Below are 20,145 nucleotides of genomic sequence, written 5' to 3' on the forward strand. Positions count from 1 at the left end.
ACCAAAGATTCCTGAACATATAAAACGAAGTTTAAAAGAACCAATATCCTTAAAAGAGTTAGGTACAGCATTGAAGTCCCTCAGAGTTGGATCCGCTCCAGGTGGAGATGGTTATACAGTAGAGTTTTATAAATCATTCCAAAACATCATAATGCCCTATTTATTAAAATTATATCAGAAACAACTAAATAAAGGTTGTATTACAGGTACTATGGCTGAATCAATAACTATAGTTTTACCTAAGCCAAATAAAGATCCCACTTTGGTATCAAACTATAGACCTATTTCTTTAATAAATGTGGATGGAAAAATTTTAACTAAGGCAATAGCATTAAGATTGGCTAAAGCTCTCCCTTTCATTATTGATATGCATCAAACAGGTTTTGTTGCTCAAAGACATTCGTCTCATAATACTAGATTGGCACATCACATGTTATATTTGACAAAATCCATCAATGACCCAGCATTCTCTATTTCATTAGATGCGGAAAAAGCTTTTGATAGAGTGGAATGGTCCTTCATGTTTCAGACAATGGAATGGTTTGGTATAGGATCCGGTTTTATACAAATAATAAAGGCATTGTATAACTCCCCTGTTGCTAGATTATATATTAATAATGATTTTTCAGAAAAATTTATTCTACAAAGAGGGGTTAGACAAGGATGCCCACTATCTCCTTTGCTTTTTGATATCGTTTTAGAACCCTTGTTATTAGCTATAGAACAGATAAAGGAGATACAGGGTATTCCACATTCAGATAGAGAATATAAATTATCAGCATATGCGGATGATATATTACTTTATTTGAGAAATCCAGAAACAACCATTCCAAAGCTACTCGAACTGATTGAAAGATTTGGAAAATTTTCAGGATATAAAATAAACTGGAATAAATCAGAAGTACTTCCACTCAACGTACATTGTACAAAAAGTTTATTTGACTCATTTTCTTTTATTTGGAAAGAGGAAGGATTAAAATACTTAGGAATTTGGATTACAAAAACTATAGAAGAAACTATGATAATCAATGAAAAAAATTTATTACAAAAAGTGTCAGAAATGTGTGAGCAATGGAATCCTTTGTGCATATCTTGGTGGGGGAGAGTGCAAACTGTAAAAATGATGATTTTACCAATAGTTGTTATCAAATGGGTATGATACCAATTTTTTTCCAGGGGTCTTTTTACAAAAAATTGGATAAAATATTAACAAAATTTATTTGGCTTGGAAAACCCCCCAGAATTGCTCTAGTATCTTTACAAAGACCAATTGAGGAGGTAGGGGTAAATTTTCCAAATTTTTATAGGTACCATCAAGCCTATATTATGCGTCATGGTATGTATTGGATCCTCCCAGAACCCATTGAACATATACCAGATTGGTTCTGGTTAGAATAGAGATTAATGTTTCCTTTACGTCTGAGTCATGTGATAAGTATTCAAATGCCAAGGTTATATAAAGATCATAAAATATTAATGGATACTTGGAAAACTATAAGATATATAAGTAATCTAACTCCTATTCCAATAACTAAATCAACGACTCAAACAATATGGCTTAACCCAAAGATCAAAGTTGGCGGTTTTAAAATTATCTGGAAACATTGGATGATGGCTGGAATTTGTATTTTAGAAGATGTAATAAATAAAGGTAAACTGCTTGAGTTTTCACAATTGCAAAATAAATTTGGTTTAAATAAATCACAATATTTCAGATGGTTGCAATTGAAGCAGGCCATTCAGACAGGGTTCTCTGAATGGAAAAATCTTAATAATTATCATAGTATGGAATTCTTATGTTTTCAGATAGATTCCATGGGACACCAGGCCGCAATGTGGTATAAATTAATATCTGGATTTATACATAAAAAAAAAAAAATGGTCTTAGAGATATTTGGAGCATTGAGATTAAGCATCAAATTAATGCATCTCAATGGCCACGACTTTGGTCTTGGAGGATAAGATGTACAATGTCAGCATCTATGAGACAAACTTGGTTTTTTATTTTACATAGAGCTCTATGGACCCCTACACGTTTACATAGAATTGATAGCTCTAAGTCTAATAGATGCTGGCATTGTCATCTAGAAGCAGGGACATTAGATCATCTTTTATTCTATTGTCCATTCATATTAACATTTTGGAAATCAATTTGGCCCCAAATAAATAGGATGTTAGAAAATCCAGTAGCCTTGACATATGATACAATTCTATTTGGTACTACAATGAGAGCCCATAGTCAAATCTCATCAAATAACAACAAACTTTTATTTATAATGACTGGAATAGCAATACAGCAAATTACACATAATTGGAAAAATTGGGACAGATTGAACTATAATTTCTGGTGGAACTCAGTTTGCCATATATATAAGATGGAACATGCATTTGCAACACGCCTCCTAGCCACACAAGCTGCAAGACTGGATAACCAAATCTCCAACCTTCTGATGACCACCCCAGACTATAAGACGTTCAGAAAAGAAATAAAAACCACACTTTTCAAGAAATTCCTAAAACAGAAATAAAAACACGACCACTAAAAGCCCTCAAGATCTTCATATTACCTCTCTAGCTATGCTCTACAATTCATATAATTCTGTCATTCTGTAACGCTGTAATTCTTTATTCATTGTAATTCTGTCCTTAAACTAACCTTTTGTAATCCGCCTTGAACCGCAAGGTAATGGCGGAATAGAAATCCCTGATGTAATGTAATGTAATGTAATATATGAATAAGTTCAAGAAGATTTGGGGACCATTAACAGAATATTGCAATATTTGAATTTCATTTTCCCATGATAAGAAAATAGTATAAAGAAGGAGGGGGGGAGGGGTTAAGGGGAGGGAATTATTCTCTTTATCATATATTATAAATAAAATATTATAATAGATGATATTCTTACATGAAAATAACGTAATAAAGGGAGGGGGAAAAGGTTCATATTTAAATAATAATTGATAAAATCATTACAATATATATATTGTATAACTTTATAAGAAAAATAATTACAATTATATGATATATAAAACCATAAGAAAAATAAGACAAGAAATGTTATATATAAAATATATTATAAAAATATCAAGTGTATTGTTAAGATAATTGTATGAAAATTTATGACACTTGTTGTTAAATGGAAAAAAAATTCAATAAAAAAACTTAAACAAACAGAATATTGATTTTCCACATATTGAAAAACCCAGAATGTGGTCAGTACCACATGAGGGAGACTGATTACAAGAGATAATAGATGAACTCACCTAGAGGCCAATGATAAGAATGGAGCCCCCAAAATAACTGTTAGACTCTGGCGATACACTAGATAGAAAAAGAGAGGTGCTAACCTTTCCGATATAAGATTCTTCTGAAAATCATTTCTCGAAATGAAAGTGAAAACAGTTTCCAGAGGCAACTTATTCTGTAATTTACCACCACATAGGATAAACAGGGTTAATGTTCACAGATCTGAAACCTCCTGTCTTATCAATGAAGAATGTGGCGCAGTGATTAAAGCTACAATCTGAGGACCCTACGGTAGTGATTCAAACCCATGCTGCTCCTTGTGACCCTGGGCAAGTCACTTAATCCCCCATTGTCCCAGGTACATTAGATAGATTGTGAGTCCGCCGGGACAGACAAGGAAAAATGCTCGAGTACCTGAATAAACTCATGTAAACCGTTTCAAGCTCTCTTGGGAGAATGGTATAGAAAATTAAATAAATAAATTGATCTTATAGTTCCTAATTCAAGGACACCAGCATAAAATCTTTCCTTACAGCAGTGCACTATTTTAGTGGGATTCTGTCAGTATGAGCTACCACACAGCAATCCTGCGAGTAAGTTTTCTCAAAGCATTGTCTCAGCACTGGCACTTTTACAATGTAAGCTTCCTTACAATAAATCCTCGTCAGTTTATGCATTGAATCTGGTCCTTACCTGGAAGTACAGGTTCCTTAGAATTGGCTTCAGGAGGTGTCAGGACCTTTCCTTCCCTGAAAAAATGTTCCACCAGAATGTGAAGACGGGCCTGGTTCAGTGTTTCCATTACAACTCCACAAACAGCACGGTAGTTGGCATAGAGATGTAAGGAGGTAAAAAGGAGGTAGAGACCATAGGTGAGGCTGTGAGAAAGGAAGCAAATAGGAAAACATGTCAACCATGCTTTCAGAAAAACAGACCAGTGCTCAACACAATTATCCCCTCTCCTACCTATCTCTCTACAACTTACCGAAGGTTATCCGTAACCAAGGGGATTAACAGAAGGCTGACCAACAGCCCAGCAAGATTAACTAAGGTCTCCTACAAGGAAAGCACAGATTTATTATGTGCATTAGTGCAACAGAAAGAGGCAAAAACACACCAAGGGAAAAAAGAAAATGGTACTGCAAGTCAACAAGATCAGTGAGATTAACTCGGTCATTTTGCAAGGAGAGGGGAGGGGCACTATCAGAAATAAGGGACATGACAGCATGACTAGCAACTTAACCAGGGCATATTGAAGGAAAACACAGAACAAGACAGAGAAATGGACAAGTATAATGAGACTCTCCAGAGAAAGAACAAATAAAAGAAAGAGATATAGGAAGAACTGTGATACAAGGGATCCAGATTCAGATTTCCCACCTACTGGGGCCAATTGGGCCTAGGAAAAATTCAGAGTTGGTGTGCCCAAGATCAAGAGAGAAGGAAGATGGCTGTCATGATCAACACCTAGGGTACAATTTTAAAACAGTGCTCTTTCAGCCCTTGAGACAATGAGTGTATCCTGAGACCCCAAAGTTTGTCAAAGAAACTGAGACTGCTGAAGAGAGAAAAATGGGGAAATAGAGCAGTAAGACAGATAGAAACAGATGGAATAATGAGAAAGACAAGAAGAAAATAAGGGCAAGTAAAGAAGAAAAATAAATCTCAGGAAATAGCAAACATGCACCCTGTCTCACCTGGCTCCCATCTTTGGCTGAAACGTCAGCCATGTTATTCCTGCGTGCCTGGTGCATAGTAAGTGCTGCTCGTGTTGCTCCACCAGCCACTCCAACAATGCACTGCAATGAAAGAACATATGCACAGCTTTCTACCGTACGGCTAGGAAGACAAAAAGGTGTGCTAACATATTTAGTGTGTGCTAAATGCCATGCAGCCCATTATATACCTATGGGCTGCATGGCATTTAGTGCATGCCATCAGCACATGCTAAATCCGTTAATGCACCTTAGTAAAAGGACCCCAAAATGACTTGTCCCCTACCCTTTCCCTTTCTCTTCAAAACCCTGACCACTCTCAGGGCACTGTGCTCCTACAATAAGTTCTGAGACTTCAGTTACCTTAAAAAGGCCAGCTGTGCAGACGATGAGAGTGAAGCATGCTGGGAAGCCAGGGGCTATAATTTCCATGAAGATGGCCACGTCATTAAGGATGTCAGCAAAAAGCCTGAGGTCAAAGGATGAAAGTTCAAGTGGGGCAGAGAAAGCCCACAATTACACCAGATTGGTCTAATTAATTAATGAACAACAGCTGCTACTATACACAGACAACAACCTGGTGTACCTTACCAGTCAATAAAGAAGGTTAATGTAGACAACTGCTCTCAGTATCCAAGGCCGGGACTAGTGGGTGGCAAACAGGATGGCTGCCCTTGGTGTCACACAACAAGGGGCATCAGGCAAACACTTTCCCTTAATTCCCTCCTTCCTTCATTTGGCAGTAATGAGAGCAGGGAGGAGGAGAGAGGAGAATGAGGACAGGAAGGAGATAGGAGATAGAGGTTGGGAAGGAGAAGCTGGATGAGAAGGAATGGGTGTGTGCATGGGGGGAGGGGGGGAAGAGGGAGGATAGAATTTGGAGGGAGAAAATGTGTGAGCAGGTGGGAAGAGCATAAAGGAAAAACCTCTTTAGAGGAAGACAGTGAGAAAGGGGTAATATATTCAGGAGGAAAGGCTGAAAAGGGGTAAAATATGTCTGGAAGGAAGGAATGAGAAGGGTCTAACAGACAGAGAGAAAGGCAGAAGAGGGAACAGCATCTGAAAAGAAGAGAACAGGTGTATAGATTGATAGAAGTCTGTACAAAGGAAAGGTGTAAGTGCAAAGGGGAAAATAATGTCTTGAATGATTGCTCATATTTAATACTGAAAAATATATTAAACATAACACTAATTGAAAATACTTAATACTGTAAAAGCCTCTCTCCAAACTACCCCACTAAATATTACCTTGGTAATACTTCATGAAAAATTTATTTATTATTACGAAATCTTTTTTATTGGCAAAAAGAATAACAATGCACAACCACAGAATACAGATAAGGATTGTAACTATTCCAATAACAGACAAAGGAGGGAGAACCCCCCCACCCAAGAGGGCTGAACTCTGATGCCCTCTCAGGGAACAAAGAGACCCAAATACCCCCCCAACAGAACAGTTGCCCCTCCCCCAAACCACCCACCCCCCTACCCCAACAAAAAGGAATCCCAGGTCAGACAGGTGGAGCAGAATACAATTGCAATCCGTTCACGATACGACTACGACTCCTTGGCGGCAAACTGTCCAAGTAAGGAGCCCAAGTATGAATAAAGTCTCTGCTCTTACGACGAGAGGAACAAGCCAGCCTGGCCTCCCAGCACATCAGCTCCTGAAGCTTGTTCCTCCAATACCAAAAGGAGGGAGGAACATCGGCCAGCCAATGGTTCAAAATACACTTCTTCCCCAAAATATAACATTTGCTCAAAAACAATTTTTCAGCAGAAGACAAACCAAAGAATGCAGGGAAATGAGCAAACAGCATAGGAAAAACAGAAATAGAGATAGGAACCTGAAGAAGACCCTGAAGAAAAGAGGCCAGAGCCCCCCAAAAACCCTGAATGCTCTCACAGCTTCAAAAGCCATGAAAATAAGAATTCACTTCAGTGAGACAGGTGAGACAATACTGGGTATCCACACAGCCCATATAGAAGGCCCGGCTCTGGGAGGTATAGGCCCGCAACAGGGTTCTGGAATGGCACTCACGCAGCTCCGCATTATAGACCAAAACTGGTACCCGGCGGAGAGCACGGAGCAACCAGTCCGCCCCAAGCTCCTTCCCCAAGTCCCTCCGCCAAGCCTCCAAAACAGAGGAAAAGTCGTGAGGAGGCCCCAAGGCTGCAAGCCGTCGGTGAAAAAAGGAAACTGAGATCTGAGGTTCCGGATCCTCCCCCCCCTCCAAAAAAGCTCGAAACTGCAACCCAAAGGACAAAGAGAGGGAATCTCGAGGAAGCGAGCGTACATAGTGCTGCAACTGACAATGTGCATAAACAAGACCAAGGGGGGAAAGACCACTGCACTGTAAATCAACACAGGACTTCAGCTCCCCATCGTCCCGCAAGACCTGAAAAAGGAACTCACTGCCCCGAGCCCGCCATCTGCCAAAAACCGAAGGCGCCAACCCCGGCGGGAAGGAAAGGTTACCAGCCAAGGGCAACAACACACTAACCCGGGGATCCTGATTCCACAAAGGAAGTACCCGCCGCCACACCTCCCAAAGAGGCCGAAACAAGACACTACGCCTACCAGAAACAGGCACCTCCACCAACCGAGCGTGAAGAAGCGACAAGAGATGAGCCGGATAAAAGTAATCACGCTCAAAGGAGACGTCAGTATACAGCGTGGTACCCAAAGCCCAATCGCTAATATGCCGCAATAAACAAGCCCAGTTATAAAACATGATATTCGGCACCCCAAAGCCACCCAGGTCCCACGAGCCCACCAGCAAACGCCATCGCAGTTTAGGCTTCCGTCCCCCCCAACAAAACCGTGAGAGCAAAGAGTAAAAAGTCTGAATATCCCGTTGCAAAAGGTACAACGGAAGCGTCTGTAGAACGTAGAGCCATTTAGGAAATAGGACCATCCGAAAGAGGTGCACCCTCCCCATCAAGGAAAGCGGTAAATCTCGCCAAGCAGCCAGAACTGAGCTCATAGAAGACAAGAGGCGCGTAACATTCAACCTGTAAAGGTCCCGCACATCCATCGAAAGCTGGACTCCCAAATAGCGAAAGGAAGACTCTGCCCATTGCAAAGGAAAGGCCCCTCCCCAAGATTCCCGAAGCTCCGCCGAAGAGGCCAACGCCTCAGATTTAGTCAGATTCAGCGCAAACCCTGAAAAGTCTCCGAACTCCCGAACGCTCTCCAGGAGGGTGGGCAAGGAACGGTGTGGGTCCGTCAGAAAAACCAAAAGATCATCAGCAAAAGCCGCCACCTTAAAATGAGTGGCACCCAGCTGAAGACCACAGACGTCCGCATTAGATTGTAGCTCCCGAATCAATGGGTCCAAATAAAGTGCAAAAAGCAGCGGCGAAAGAGGGCAGCCCTGGCGGGTACCCCTCCGAATAGGAAAGGGGGCCGAAAGGCCCCTGTTCACTGAGATCCGCGCCTCCGGGTCACTATACAGTGCCTGAAGAGCATTAAAGAAAAAGGGGCCAAACCCGTATGCCCGCAGCACAGCAAAGAGGAACCCCCACCCCACCCGGTCAAAGGCCTTTTCAGCATCAAAACTAATAAGTAGGGCGGGGGTGCCCTCCGTGCCAGCTCGTTCCAAAGCCAGCAGGATATGACGAAGATTTTTAGACACCGGGCGAGCCCGCACAAAACCCACCTGATGGTCAGACACCAAAGAAGGCAAGACCCGGGCCAACCGATTGGCCAGCACTTTAGCCATCAATCAATTTTGTCTCAAAATTTAACAAGGAAATGGGTCTGTAGGACCCCGGCAAAACCGGATCCCGACCAGGCTTCGGGAGAACGATAATCTGTGCCAGATTCAAATAACGGGGCAAAAAACCTTTGGCAACATTCAAATTAAAGATCTCAGATAGAACCGGAGCAATATCGTCAACGAGTAGCTTATAAAACTCCCCATGGAAGCCATCGGGTCCCGGCGCCTTACCCAAGGGCCCTGCTCGAATCACACATTCCACCTCCTCAGCAGTAATTGGGCACTCCAACATTTCCGAGTCACCAAGGGACAGGCGAGGCAGATCCAAACTGTCCAAATAGACCGCACCATCCAGGAGGTCCGGGTCCGGCGAATCGTACAAAGTCACAAAAAAGTCACGTAAAATACGGCTAACATCCGCAGGCTGGTGATATAGTACACCTCGGGAATCTCGCAACGCCTCTACTCCGGACCTCCCACGATGAGAGCGGGCCAACCGAGCCAACAGCCGACTGCTTTTATTAGCAAATCGAAATAAGTGGAACCGATAGTGATCCCGAGAGTGCAATGCCCCCGATGCAGAAGTTCATTCAACTCCTGCTGCGCCTCTAAGAGCCGTGCCCGGAGTCCTAAAGAGGCCCTAGCAGCATAACGCCTCCGCAAAAACAAAACCCAACGCTCTAACGCCAAAACTGTCCGGTGACGCTGCTTTGTTTCGTGAGCCGCAAATGCCAGGATCTCCCCGCGTAACACAGCCTTCGCCGTTTCCCAATAAAGGATGGGATCCTCTCTATGTTCCTGATTGGTACATTTGAAATCTCCCCATTTTTGCCACAAAAAATCATGAAAACGGGCATTCCGGTACAAATGACAAGGGAACGTCCACTGGGTGCCACCCCCTCCAGGGGCCCCCCAGTGCCAATCCAAGCCCACCCACGCGTGATCGGATATCTCAATGGGGCCAAGTACCGCATCCTGAACCACGGGCAGCAAACCCCTGGACAAAAGAATCAGATCAATCCGAGAAAGCGTCCCATGGGCCCTAGATAAGTGAGAATAATCCCGTTCCACCAGATGCAAAACCCTCCAAACATCCAACAAATCAAGGGAAGAAGCCAAAAGCTGAGCCCCCATACAAGTCTTGAGAGCCTCCCTACCCGTGGAAGTAGAGCGATCAAGCCTCGGATCCGGAACCTCATTAAAATCCCCCCCCAGCAACAAGGGAAGATCTCCAAATTGTAACAAGAGAGTACGCAGTTTCCTAAAAAATTTGGCCGAGGGATTATTAGGAGCGTAAAGATTGCATAAAAGCAGGGGCCTATTGTTAAGAGTAACCGATGCAATCAAGTAACGGCCCTCCGGATCCTTGAGAACTCTATTGATCTGCAGGGGAAGGCCCTTACGAAAAAGAATCACGACTCCACCCTTCCCCCCCAGAGCCCGGGGCTCCAAATGGTCACCCACCCACCATGTACAGAGCTTAGCATGTTCCGCAGAGGTCAACCGAGTCTCCTGCAGGAAGGCCAAGGAAGCTCGCCTCCGATTTAGCTGCTGTAAAATTTTGAAACGTTTAAGTGGAGAGTGGATACCCCCCCACATTCCAAGAGATCAGTTTACAGTCCAGAAAGATCCAAATAGAGAGAAAAAAGCAAGGACAGCAAAACCTTGTGAACAAAACCAGAGGAGTGTCCCAGCCCCCACCCCCCCAGCTATATCAACCACCAAGGAGCCCTTTGTACCCCCACCAAACTGAACCTAGGATAACCCCAACCCCCTGAGAACTCTTCCCTTCCCTCCCCACAAACCCCCCTCCCTCCCCACCCACCCCTCTTCCCCCTGACCCACCATCCACACCGCAACCCAATGGTTGCCACTTCCAAAAAGCAAGACACGCCCACCACAGGAGCACAAGAATACCCAGACTCCAACCCTCCCACCCTCCAACTCCAAAGGGGGAGTAAACCCCCTAAGAAAGAACCACCCAGATCCCCTATAAGCAAAAGGCCCCATACACTCCTCTCACAGCCTACCCACACACAGCCCTGATTCTTCCAACCAAAAGGAACCCGCAAGCTACCACCCACCCAACCACACACACACTCCCACCATTCACACCAGAATCATCAAAAGCTCCCCAGCCGCACAGAGTTCCTGCCCCAAAGAGGCGGAAGCAAGTCCAACAATAGTCCGACGAGGGCTGAGAAGACGGGCCTCGGGATCCTCCCCAGAGGCACAGGTCCCACAAGCCAGCGTTCTAGGGGATCCCCCTTCAAGCATCAGCAAAGTCCACAAAGTCTAGGAGGAGGCAGCAGGAAAATGCTCATCCACAAAGGTTTGAGCGGCCTCAGGAGAGTCAAAATGATGAGCTGTACCCGAATGCATCACCCGCAAACGTGCTGGGTACTGCAAGGAAAAGGAGATATGGCGACGAACCAGAGCAGAGCAAAGCGGAGAGAACTTACGGCGCGCCTGAGAGACCTCTGCAGAGTAGTCTTGAAAACACAGGACGGAAGTATTATTATATTGCAGTTTCTTCCCCTGCCGCAAAGCTCGGAGTACCTCCAACTTATGCCGGTAGTTCAAAATCCGGCAGATCACCACACGGGAACGTTCCGCTCCGTCTCTCTGCCTCCCCAAGCGATGGGCTTGTTCAATGCGCAGGGGTCCTAATTTCTGTGGAAGAGCCAGAGACTCGGTCAACCAGTGCTCCAGGACATCCCCCAGGTCACTCTCCGCAATTGACTCGGGCAGGCCGATGAACCTCAAGTTGTTCCGGCGGGACCGGTTTTCAAGGTCCTCCACCTTGGCCCGAAGCACTGCCAGAGAGGAAGCCTGCGCCCCCTGCTCCTGAGCCAGCCTGTGAACTGAGTCCTCCACATTGCTGACCCGCTGCTGAGTGTCCCGGACCTCAGAGGTAAGCATGGCAAAGCGCTGGTCTAAAGAATCCAGTTTATCAAGGATTCGCTGCAGTTTAGCACCGAGCGTGCCCTCCAGCGCGGCTTGCACTTCAGCTGACACCTCCGCAATCCAGTGCGAGTTCGGGGACTCCGGCATGGCAGGAGCCGCGGGCGCCGCCATTTTGGAGTCTACCCGCTTCCCCCGATCTCGGCTCTTTGCCGGCGTCTTTGCGGCCATCCCTCCGCCACTCGCTCCAAAACCAGCCCGAAACCCGATTGCAGGATCACCACCGTCGGGGGAGCGGTTGCTAGGGGAAAAATTTGCCGATTATTTAAAGATCTGTGGCGGGCGTGTCGGAGCTGCAGATCTCCCGACCTTACAGCCCCATGCTTCCGCCGGAAGTCTGAAAAATTTATTTAAATACAGCATAAACTCAAATAAATGTTCAGTCATATCCTGAAATCTAATCCCTACTGATTTTATAACCCTTTCACTGAGACCTGTATATATTCAGGTCTATGTACTAAACATTTTTCCCATAGGCTAAAAGTGGGAGAAAACATTTAGTAGGAGGCTTCCTAATACATCCTGCAGACCCCATAAACAGTTGAGTTTCAATAGGGCAAGGGGGGGGAGTGAAGGGAGGGGACAAGAAATAGTGTCTGGAGAAATGGAGTAAGAAGAGAGAAATATTGTCAGAAATTAGCAGGTGTGCAAAGAAAGAGCCTTCAGAGATAAGAGGAAAAAGATGGGAAGGTGGAAAAGTATCTGAAAGGAGGGCTGAAGACATGGTACAAATGATCTGGGACAGCCAGCCAGGATTGAGAGGTACAGGGGACTGTGAAGGTTGAGGTGACAGACAGTGGAAATTGAACTGAAGATGAGATGTAAGGGGAGGGGGCAGGCAACAGAAAGCTGGAGAAGAAAGTGGTTGGATGTCAGAAGGTGCTCATTGACAGAGAAGGTTCAGGAGCTAAGTCTGGTGAGGGAAGATAAGACAGAACAAGGTAGATAATGGTTTGGAAGGGGGTAAATAGAGAGGATGGCAACAGGACACTAGGGAGTGGGCAACGAGGCTAATAGGAAGTTGAGAAAGGAGGTGATAGGGAACAGTAGGAAACTGTGCTTACCATTAGGATAAAATGGTTCAGGATGCTACAGTGCAGCCTGGAAAATGGACATAAAGAGATTATGTACTTACCTTGGTAAGCTCTTTTCCAGTAGATAGGTGAGACATTCTAGACAGATGGGTAGTGTCCCCATGGCTGTGTGCTATCTGCAGAAGGAATACACTCTGGATTTTTTCTTTGTGCCTCTGCTGTATTTCACTGGGCTCTTTAGCTCCACCTACAGTTTTTCTCTTCTGCATGCGTGCCAGTAGGAGCACTCTCCACAATTTATTATTTGATTTGGTGTGTTTTTTTGTCCCTTTTGAGGGAGATTCTGGTGCTTGAAATGATCATTGAGCTCTGTCTGTATTAAGATCACACAAACTTTGGTCTGCAACTGACAGGACAAACCCTGGTGGTACCTGTCAGCCAGCCTGCATTTACTTCATAGGAGCTCAGGACAGTCCCCCTCTTTTTCCTTCTGACAAACAAAGGTTTGAATGCAGGCTGTTTGACATCCATTGGAGACTCGGCAGTCTCTCGCAGGTTGCCAGCTGTGAATTTTCACCTCTGTGTGTCAATCACTTGAGGGAGTCGGTTACAGAATCGTGCCTGATTCAGCCAAGATAGGTGGCTGAAATGTAGGCCCAGAAAACCCTGGCCTATATTTCAGTTACCTATCTTTGTTGCTAAACCGCAGCAGTCATAACCTGATCATGGCAGGGGAACCCACCCCGATCAGCTGAGCCGGCAGGGCTCCCCAAAAGCCATTGCTGCTACAATCATCTGAGCTGGCTGTGGCAGACAAAGGACGCCCCAAATGGCAGGAGAGATGCCCACTCCCTCCTGCCAAATAACCAGAAACACCCACAGCAATAGGCAGCAGGGATGCCCACTCCCTCCTGCCACCGCCCCCCCCGACACTCCCCACTATAATAGGAAGGAGAAATGCCCACTCCCTTCTACCATCGCTGCTGTTGCCACCCCCAACAACCAAGCTTCCCCTCCCCCCATCAGCAGGAGGTATGGTCACTCCCTTTTGCTGCCACCATCGCCCCCCCACCAGACAACTGAACTACCCCTCCCCACAACAGGAGGGATGCCCACTCCTTCCTGTTGCCATCGCCCACTCCCCCCAACAACCCAGGCGCTGTAAATATAGGCCAGGATTTCCCAGGCCTATTTTTCAGTTGTCTATCTTGAAATGAATCGTGGCTAGGTAGCTGCTTTAACCATGTTGGGTCAGTGATTAATAAAGAACTGGTCCCTGGACATGTGGTTTCACTCTTGTTTTTGGTTACCACCACTGTTTGTTTTCTTGGTCCACTCACACATACTCTTTTGTGCCCAACCCCTGTCTCTCACATGCCTCTCCCAGGACACCCTTCTCTTTTTCTCCATCCAAGTCTTGCATCTCACTTTCTAAAGGAAGGGGAGGAAAGCCTCTTTTTCTACTCTTCTGCTACTCCCATTAATGCTGATAGCAATTGAGGAGAAGGGAGCAGGATCCCATATTTCCAGCTGGGCTTTTTGGGAAGCAATGATGGGAAGTAGTGGCAGGAATTAGAGAATGACACGGTGAAAAAATTGGTCCCCGTCACCGCCCCGTCCCCGTCTCACCATCCCCGTCACCGCCCCGTCCCCGTCTCACCATCCCCGTCACCGCCCCGTCCCCGTCTCACCATCCTCTTCACCGCCCCGTCACCGCCACTGCCAACCCATTCACCGCCCCGTCACCGCCACTGCAATCCCATTCACTTTTCTTTATTTACGTATAAAGGAAACATTCTTTAAAACTTTAAAACTTAGTTAAATATTAGTTAATAACTATACAAAAACAAAACACGCAGAGAAAAAATTAATTAATATAAATTCTCAAAACTGACACATTTTGATCACTAAATTTAAAATAGTTATTTTTCATACAGTTTTTCAATCACTAATCTTCCACCACCCCTGGGGCTAGCAATGCAAAAACAAACACGACATGTACTTTAAATGTACCTAATCGCGGCAAAGATCTCCCTGCCGTGATTAGCATAGTGACTGCGGCTACGGCTGCAAGTCTCCCCTCCCCCCAGCGATCACGGCAGGAGGGCACCCAACCCCTCCTGTAGACCCCCCCCACGGCCCTCCCGACAATCGCAGCAGAAGGGTACCCAACCCCTCCTGCCGGTCCTCCCAATGGCCTCCCCTAAGATCGCCGGCAGGAGGGTACCCAACCCCTCCTGCTGGACCCCCCCCCCAAACGAACCCTCCCACCCCGGAACCCCCTTAGTCTTACTTTCCAAGTTGGACCGGACGGCTCCTCACACGTATGGCCAGCAGGCTTGCCTCCGTCCAAATGAGGCGGGCCCGCCCCTACCCTGCCCAACCCACAGGATCCTAGGGCCTGATTGGTCTAGGCACCTAAAGCCACTCTCGCTATAGGAGGGGCCTTAGGTGCTTGGGCCAATCAGGCCCTAGGATCCTGTGGGTTAGGCAGGGGAGGGGAGGGGCGGGCCCGCCTCATTTGGACGGAGGCAGGCCTGCTGGCCAGACGAGCGAGGAGCTGTCCGGTCCAACTTGGAAAGTAAGACTAAGGGGGTTCCGGGGTGGGAGGGTTCGTTGGGGGGGGGTCCAGCAGGAGGGGTTGGGTACCCTCCTGCCGGCGATCTTAGGGGAGGCCATTGGGAGGACCGGCAGGAGGGGTTGGGTACCCTTCTGCTGCGATTGGCAGGAAGGGTTGATCTGACAAATGAGGAGCACGGTGAAACACAGGTAAATAGTGGTTCCTAGAAGGGGGTACATTGGCCCGCGGGGACAAACCTGTTCACCGTTTCCGCGGTCGGTGAATGGCCTTGTCCCCGTCACCGCAGCGACTGCTAGTTTTCTTCCCCGTTTTCGGCGGTGACCCGCGGCTTAAATGCGGTGGCCGCGGGTAAACCGTCACCGTGTCATTCTCTAGCAGGAATTTCAAGCCTCTGCTTCCTGCTCTGTGCTTTCCTCAGTAAGCTATTATGAAAGCATGGCTTGCTATGTTAAAATTTAAGGAAACATCTCCCAGCTCTTGATGACAAACCAATTTACTTCAACACCCTGGACTGAAAATCACTGATATATACTAAAGTTTATGTTTTAACCTTCACAGCATTTCTCTGCAATCAGTTTTAACAATATGCGTTTCATACGAGTTCTCTTGTATTAATGTACCTCATAACCTCAGAATATGCCATGCTGTTATCCCTACCCTCACACTCACCTCCACTTCTTAGCATCACAGTCCAACTTGCTCCTATTTGAAGAGAGAACAGAAAAGCTTCAGAAAAGCTTAAATGTTGCTGCAGCTGAAGCTACGATTACTACTCTATATGGTGTTACAGGATTCTCTGGAGCTTAAAAATTTAGTCAAGACACACAAACAAGATATATATATATTATAAACTTTAATTATACAAAAGGTAGCATCAGGAAGGCCATGATCAGGGAGAATTAAGAGTCTAAGTTTTAAAAACTGCCTCCAAAGTAGGCTTTTATATGAGATTTGAACATGGAAAGAGAAGAATCACAATGCACCTGCTTTAGGGAGCCTAACTAATCCATGCATTCAGTGCAGTAACATGGAGCATAAGGAACTGAGATTTAGTGATAGAAAATGGTATAGATAAAAGCATACTCATATTGCTTTACTTGAAGTTTGGGTGGAAGTGTGTATTGGGAGACAAGAGAGGGGAGGTAATGGGTTGTTGCAGAATTGTATATAAAAGGAAGGGGCTGGGGGATGAATGAAATTTATTATACATATTTTTTATGTTTTTAAACTAAACTAAATCTTGAGCTTATATACCGCATCTTCTCTATAAGGATAGAGCTCGACATAGTTTACAAGAGTTTAAGAAAGGAAAATATAATAAAAATTAGTGGTTATATAGAGAGCAGCCACGTTTTTGAAAATAGCCACGTTTTCAGGTGTTTTCGAAATAATTGGAAAGAGCCCAAATTATGCAGCTAGACAGGAAAGTTATTCCAAAGCTCATTAATTTTAAAGTAGAGCGATTTCCCTAATTTATCGATATAGATAACACTTTTTAACGAGGGGAAAAATAATTTAAGCTTTTGGCTAGATCTGGTAATATCAGGTCTCACAGAGTTCCAGGATAGAGGAATTAAAGGGGGAAGAGTGCCATGCAAGATCTTAAATGTTACAGGCACATTTAAAGTAAACTCTAGAGATTACTGGGAGCCAGTGAAGTTTTAACAAAAGCAGGGAAACATGATCATATTTGCTTTTTGCAAAGATCAACCTAGCTGCAGTATTCTGGATCTGTTGAAGTCTTTGAAGACTTTTCTTGGTTAGACTTAGGTAGACCGAATTACAATAATCCAACCTCAAAAGAATGATTGATTGTACGAGGACAGCAAAATGTTGTTGGTGGAAGCAGGATCTCACTTTCCTCAGCATATGGAGACTAAAGAAGCATTTTTTTAACCATAGAATTAAGATGGTCATTGAATGAAAGTGCCGAGTCTATAATGACACCCAGAACTTTACTTGAGAATTCAATCTGCAGTGAAGATCCAGATGGCATTGAAATGGACAAAGGTAGTTGATCAAGTTTAGGGCCAAGTCACAGTAATTTAATATATGCATGTTACTAAGAGTAGGTTTGTACTGGGAATGAGGGGGACCTGCACTGGTGTTTTATAAACTTATTTTTGACTGGTAAGGAAATACAGAAACAGCCTTCTTACCCTTTCATCCATGCAAACAGAATTCTCCCCAGCATGCCTGTGCCATCTACAGAAAAATAAACCAGGACATAATCCATCAAAGATGCCAGAAAAGCTCAGGATTTATCATGGATAAGGTAAAAGAAGAACAGGAACAAGGTAAATATGGATCTATACCAGGGGACAAATGTGATATACATTTTCCAAAATCCTGACCTTTCATTATCCATGTGATTGTAGCTGCAGTAACTGTGGCTGAGTCATCTCCAACTCCAACTCCACGCAGTATAGCCTGGGTTGCCAAAGTCCCAGTAATACTGCTTGCAAATGCCTGACAAAGAGACAAAGACTGTTGGGATCAAGAGATCAGGAAGAAACAATTAAAAAATATATTCACCAGAGCATCCTGCAAGCATCAGATTGGTATGTGCAACCTTTAATACAGAAAGATAGGGTTACCATATTTGTGAAGACAAAAAAAAAAAAGATAACACATGACCCTGCCCATATTCCATCCTTAGACCTGCCTACACTCCACCCATTTCCTTTGTCCACCTTCCCAACCTCTGTACCCTTTTAGTGCTTCTCTCTCTCCTTCCAACCCCCCTCTCTTGTGTGTGTGCTTTCTTTCTTACTTCTTCCAATCCCCATCCCCCATGGGTGCCCCTCTCTCTTTCCAACTTCCTCTCCAGCTGTTTCTGTCTCTTCCCTCCCTCCCAGCATTACCCTACTCCATGCTCTTTTCTCCTACTCTCTCTCCTTTCCATAGTGCTTTTTAAGCCATCCCTTTCTCCTGTTTCTCCCAGCCCTCTCCTTCCCTCCATGCTGTTTCTCCAGCCCCCCTTCCTTTATGCTATTTCTCCAGCCTCCCTCCAAGCTATTTCTTCAGCTCAATCCCTCTATCCATGCTGTTTCTTCAGCGCCCCCTTCCTTCCTCCCTCCTCTGGCGCTGCTTTCCCTCACGATCTCTCTATCTCCTGACTCTTTCTCCTACCTTCTCCCCAGCCATGCACTGTGATTTAATCTTCAGGCAGCTGGTGGCAGCAGCAACGAGGTGAGCCTTCTACCACTGGCCTGTCCTGGAAGACGTCTCTGCAGCGACTTCCTATTCCCGCATCCCCACTCATGAGTTTGTGTAGAAGGAGTTAAATTTTCTTCAGCTCCACCTCCTGCTCTGGGCTGCACTCTTGCTCCTCCTCAATTCATACTAAAGTACTATAAAAGGAGAATGGGTACGGGGATTCTTCCCAACGTATCCAATCCAATTCTGTTATACTCTTTAAATAGTGTTGAGAATAAAATCAAATTCAATATAAAACAATATACAAACATAGTACAAAACATGTGAGACAAAAGAAAAAAACCAAGGTGGAACTAACAAACCAGCTACCTGAGCGCAACCAGCACTAACATTTATGGAGATCTCAGAGGTACTCTTATGACTGTACAATTGAAAAGTTACAACATACTTCATACTTGTCTTGAAGAGGTGCTGGGTGAGGATCTGCTAAGGGGAAGAAAAATTCCATTCGAATATCTTACCCGCATTCAAATTTTGGAAAAGGTAAAACTTGGGCTTCAGTAGGTTATTTCATTGTCCTTCTCTTTTACTTTTTTAGTTCAGTACTCTGCCTTTTCAGCAAAGTCAGTTTAGGCAATAGTAGGGTAGCCTTTAGAGTCTCTGATAGGGTTTTTATATACTAAGGGGCTCAGAAAAAAAAAAAACCCCAAACATCTAAAAAGAGGCCTAAATGGGTACTTGGACGATCAAAAAGCCTGATCGTCTAAGTACCCATAACCAAAGCTGATTTTAGACCAGTGGTCTCAAACTTGCGGCCCGGAGGCCACATGTGGCTTGCCAGGTACTATTTTGAGCCCCTCGGTTTGTTTATCATAATCACAAAAGTAAAATAAAACAGTTTCTTGATCATATGTCTCTTTAGCTATAAATTACAATATTATTATTAAGACTTAGCCAACAGGAAAGATTTATGAACTATAAAGAGTTTTACCTCATGCAAAATTATCATTTCTTTAATAAGACATTAACTATTTTTTTCTGAGGCCCTCTAAGTACCTACAAATCCAAAATGTGGCCCTGCAAAGAGTTTGAATTTGAGACCACTGTTTTAGATGTATTTATAACCAGCTTAGGCCTTTCCCCTGTCTCTAAATGCATAGAGCAAAAAGAGGCGTTTTTAGAGGATGGGAAAGGGAGGGAGGTGGGCTGACCTAGACATAGTCGTACAGCAGGTATAACCAAAAGTTTAGACAGGTTACATAATCGGCACTTATACGTTTTGACTTAGACCAAGTCAAAACAGGTATAAGTGCCAAAAAAGGGGCCGCTGAGCTGATCACGGCTGCTGTGATCAGCTCAGTGATCCCGGCAACCTGCCTACCCACCACTGCAGCAATCGCGACAGGAGAGATTGGCTATCTCTCCTGCTGCGATAGCCGATCACCCCTCTACCCGAACTGCCACGACCCGTGGCAAGAAAGATGCCCAATCATTCCTGCACGGTTTGTGGCAGTTCGGGTAGAGGGGTGATCGGCTTTCGTAGCATGAGAGATAGCTAATCTCTCCTGCCGCGATCCACCCTCCATCCCCCCCGATCGGATTGGGCAGGAGGGATCCCAGGCCCCCCCCCGAACGGATCGGGCAGGAGGGAGCCCAACCCCTCATGCCCGAAGACCCCCTCCCGATACGATCCGGGCAGGAGGGAGCCCAACCCCTCCTGCCC

General features: G+C 45.1%; 1 protein-coding gene across 1 annotated transcript in view; it reads right to left on the reverse strand.

The window, feature by feature from the left end:
- RUSF1 (RUS family member 1) overlaps positions 1-20,145 on the reverse strand; it is a 103,804-nt gene that overhangs the window by 46,707 nt on the left and 36,952 nt on the right. Inside the window, exons 4-11 of the mRNA XM_033945586.1 lie at positions 17,618-17,732; positions 17,423-17,468; positions 15,933-15,965; positions 5,326-5,431; positions 4,945-5,046; positions 4,233-4,303; positions 3,941-4,125; positions 3,265-3,322 (exon numbers count right to left, since the gene is read on the reverse strand). Of these exons, the coding sequence (XP_033801477.1) occupies positions 3,265-3,322; positions 3,941-4,125; positions 4,233-4,303; positions 4,945-5,046; positions 5,326-5,431; positions 15,933-15,965; positions 17,423-17,468; positions 17,618-17,732 (716 nt within the window). The remainder of the gene's footprint in view (positions 1-3,264; positions 3,323-3,940; positions 4,126-4,232; positions 4,304-4,944; positions 5,047-5,325; positions 5,432-15,932; positions 15,966-17,422; positions 17,469-17,617; positions 17,733-20,145) is intronic.

This window comes from Geotrypetes seraphini, chromosome 5, assembly GCF_902459505.1.
Source record: "Geotrypetes seraphini chromosome 5, aGeoSer1.1, whole genome shotgun sequence".
Taxonomy (NCBI): Eukaryota; Metazoa; Chordata; class Amphibia; order Gymnophiona; family Dermophiidae; genus Geotrypetes; species Geotrypetes seraphini.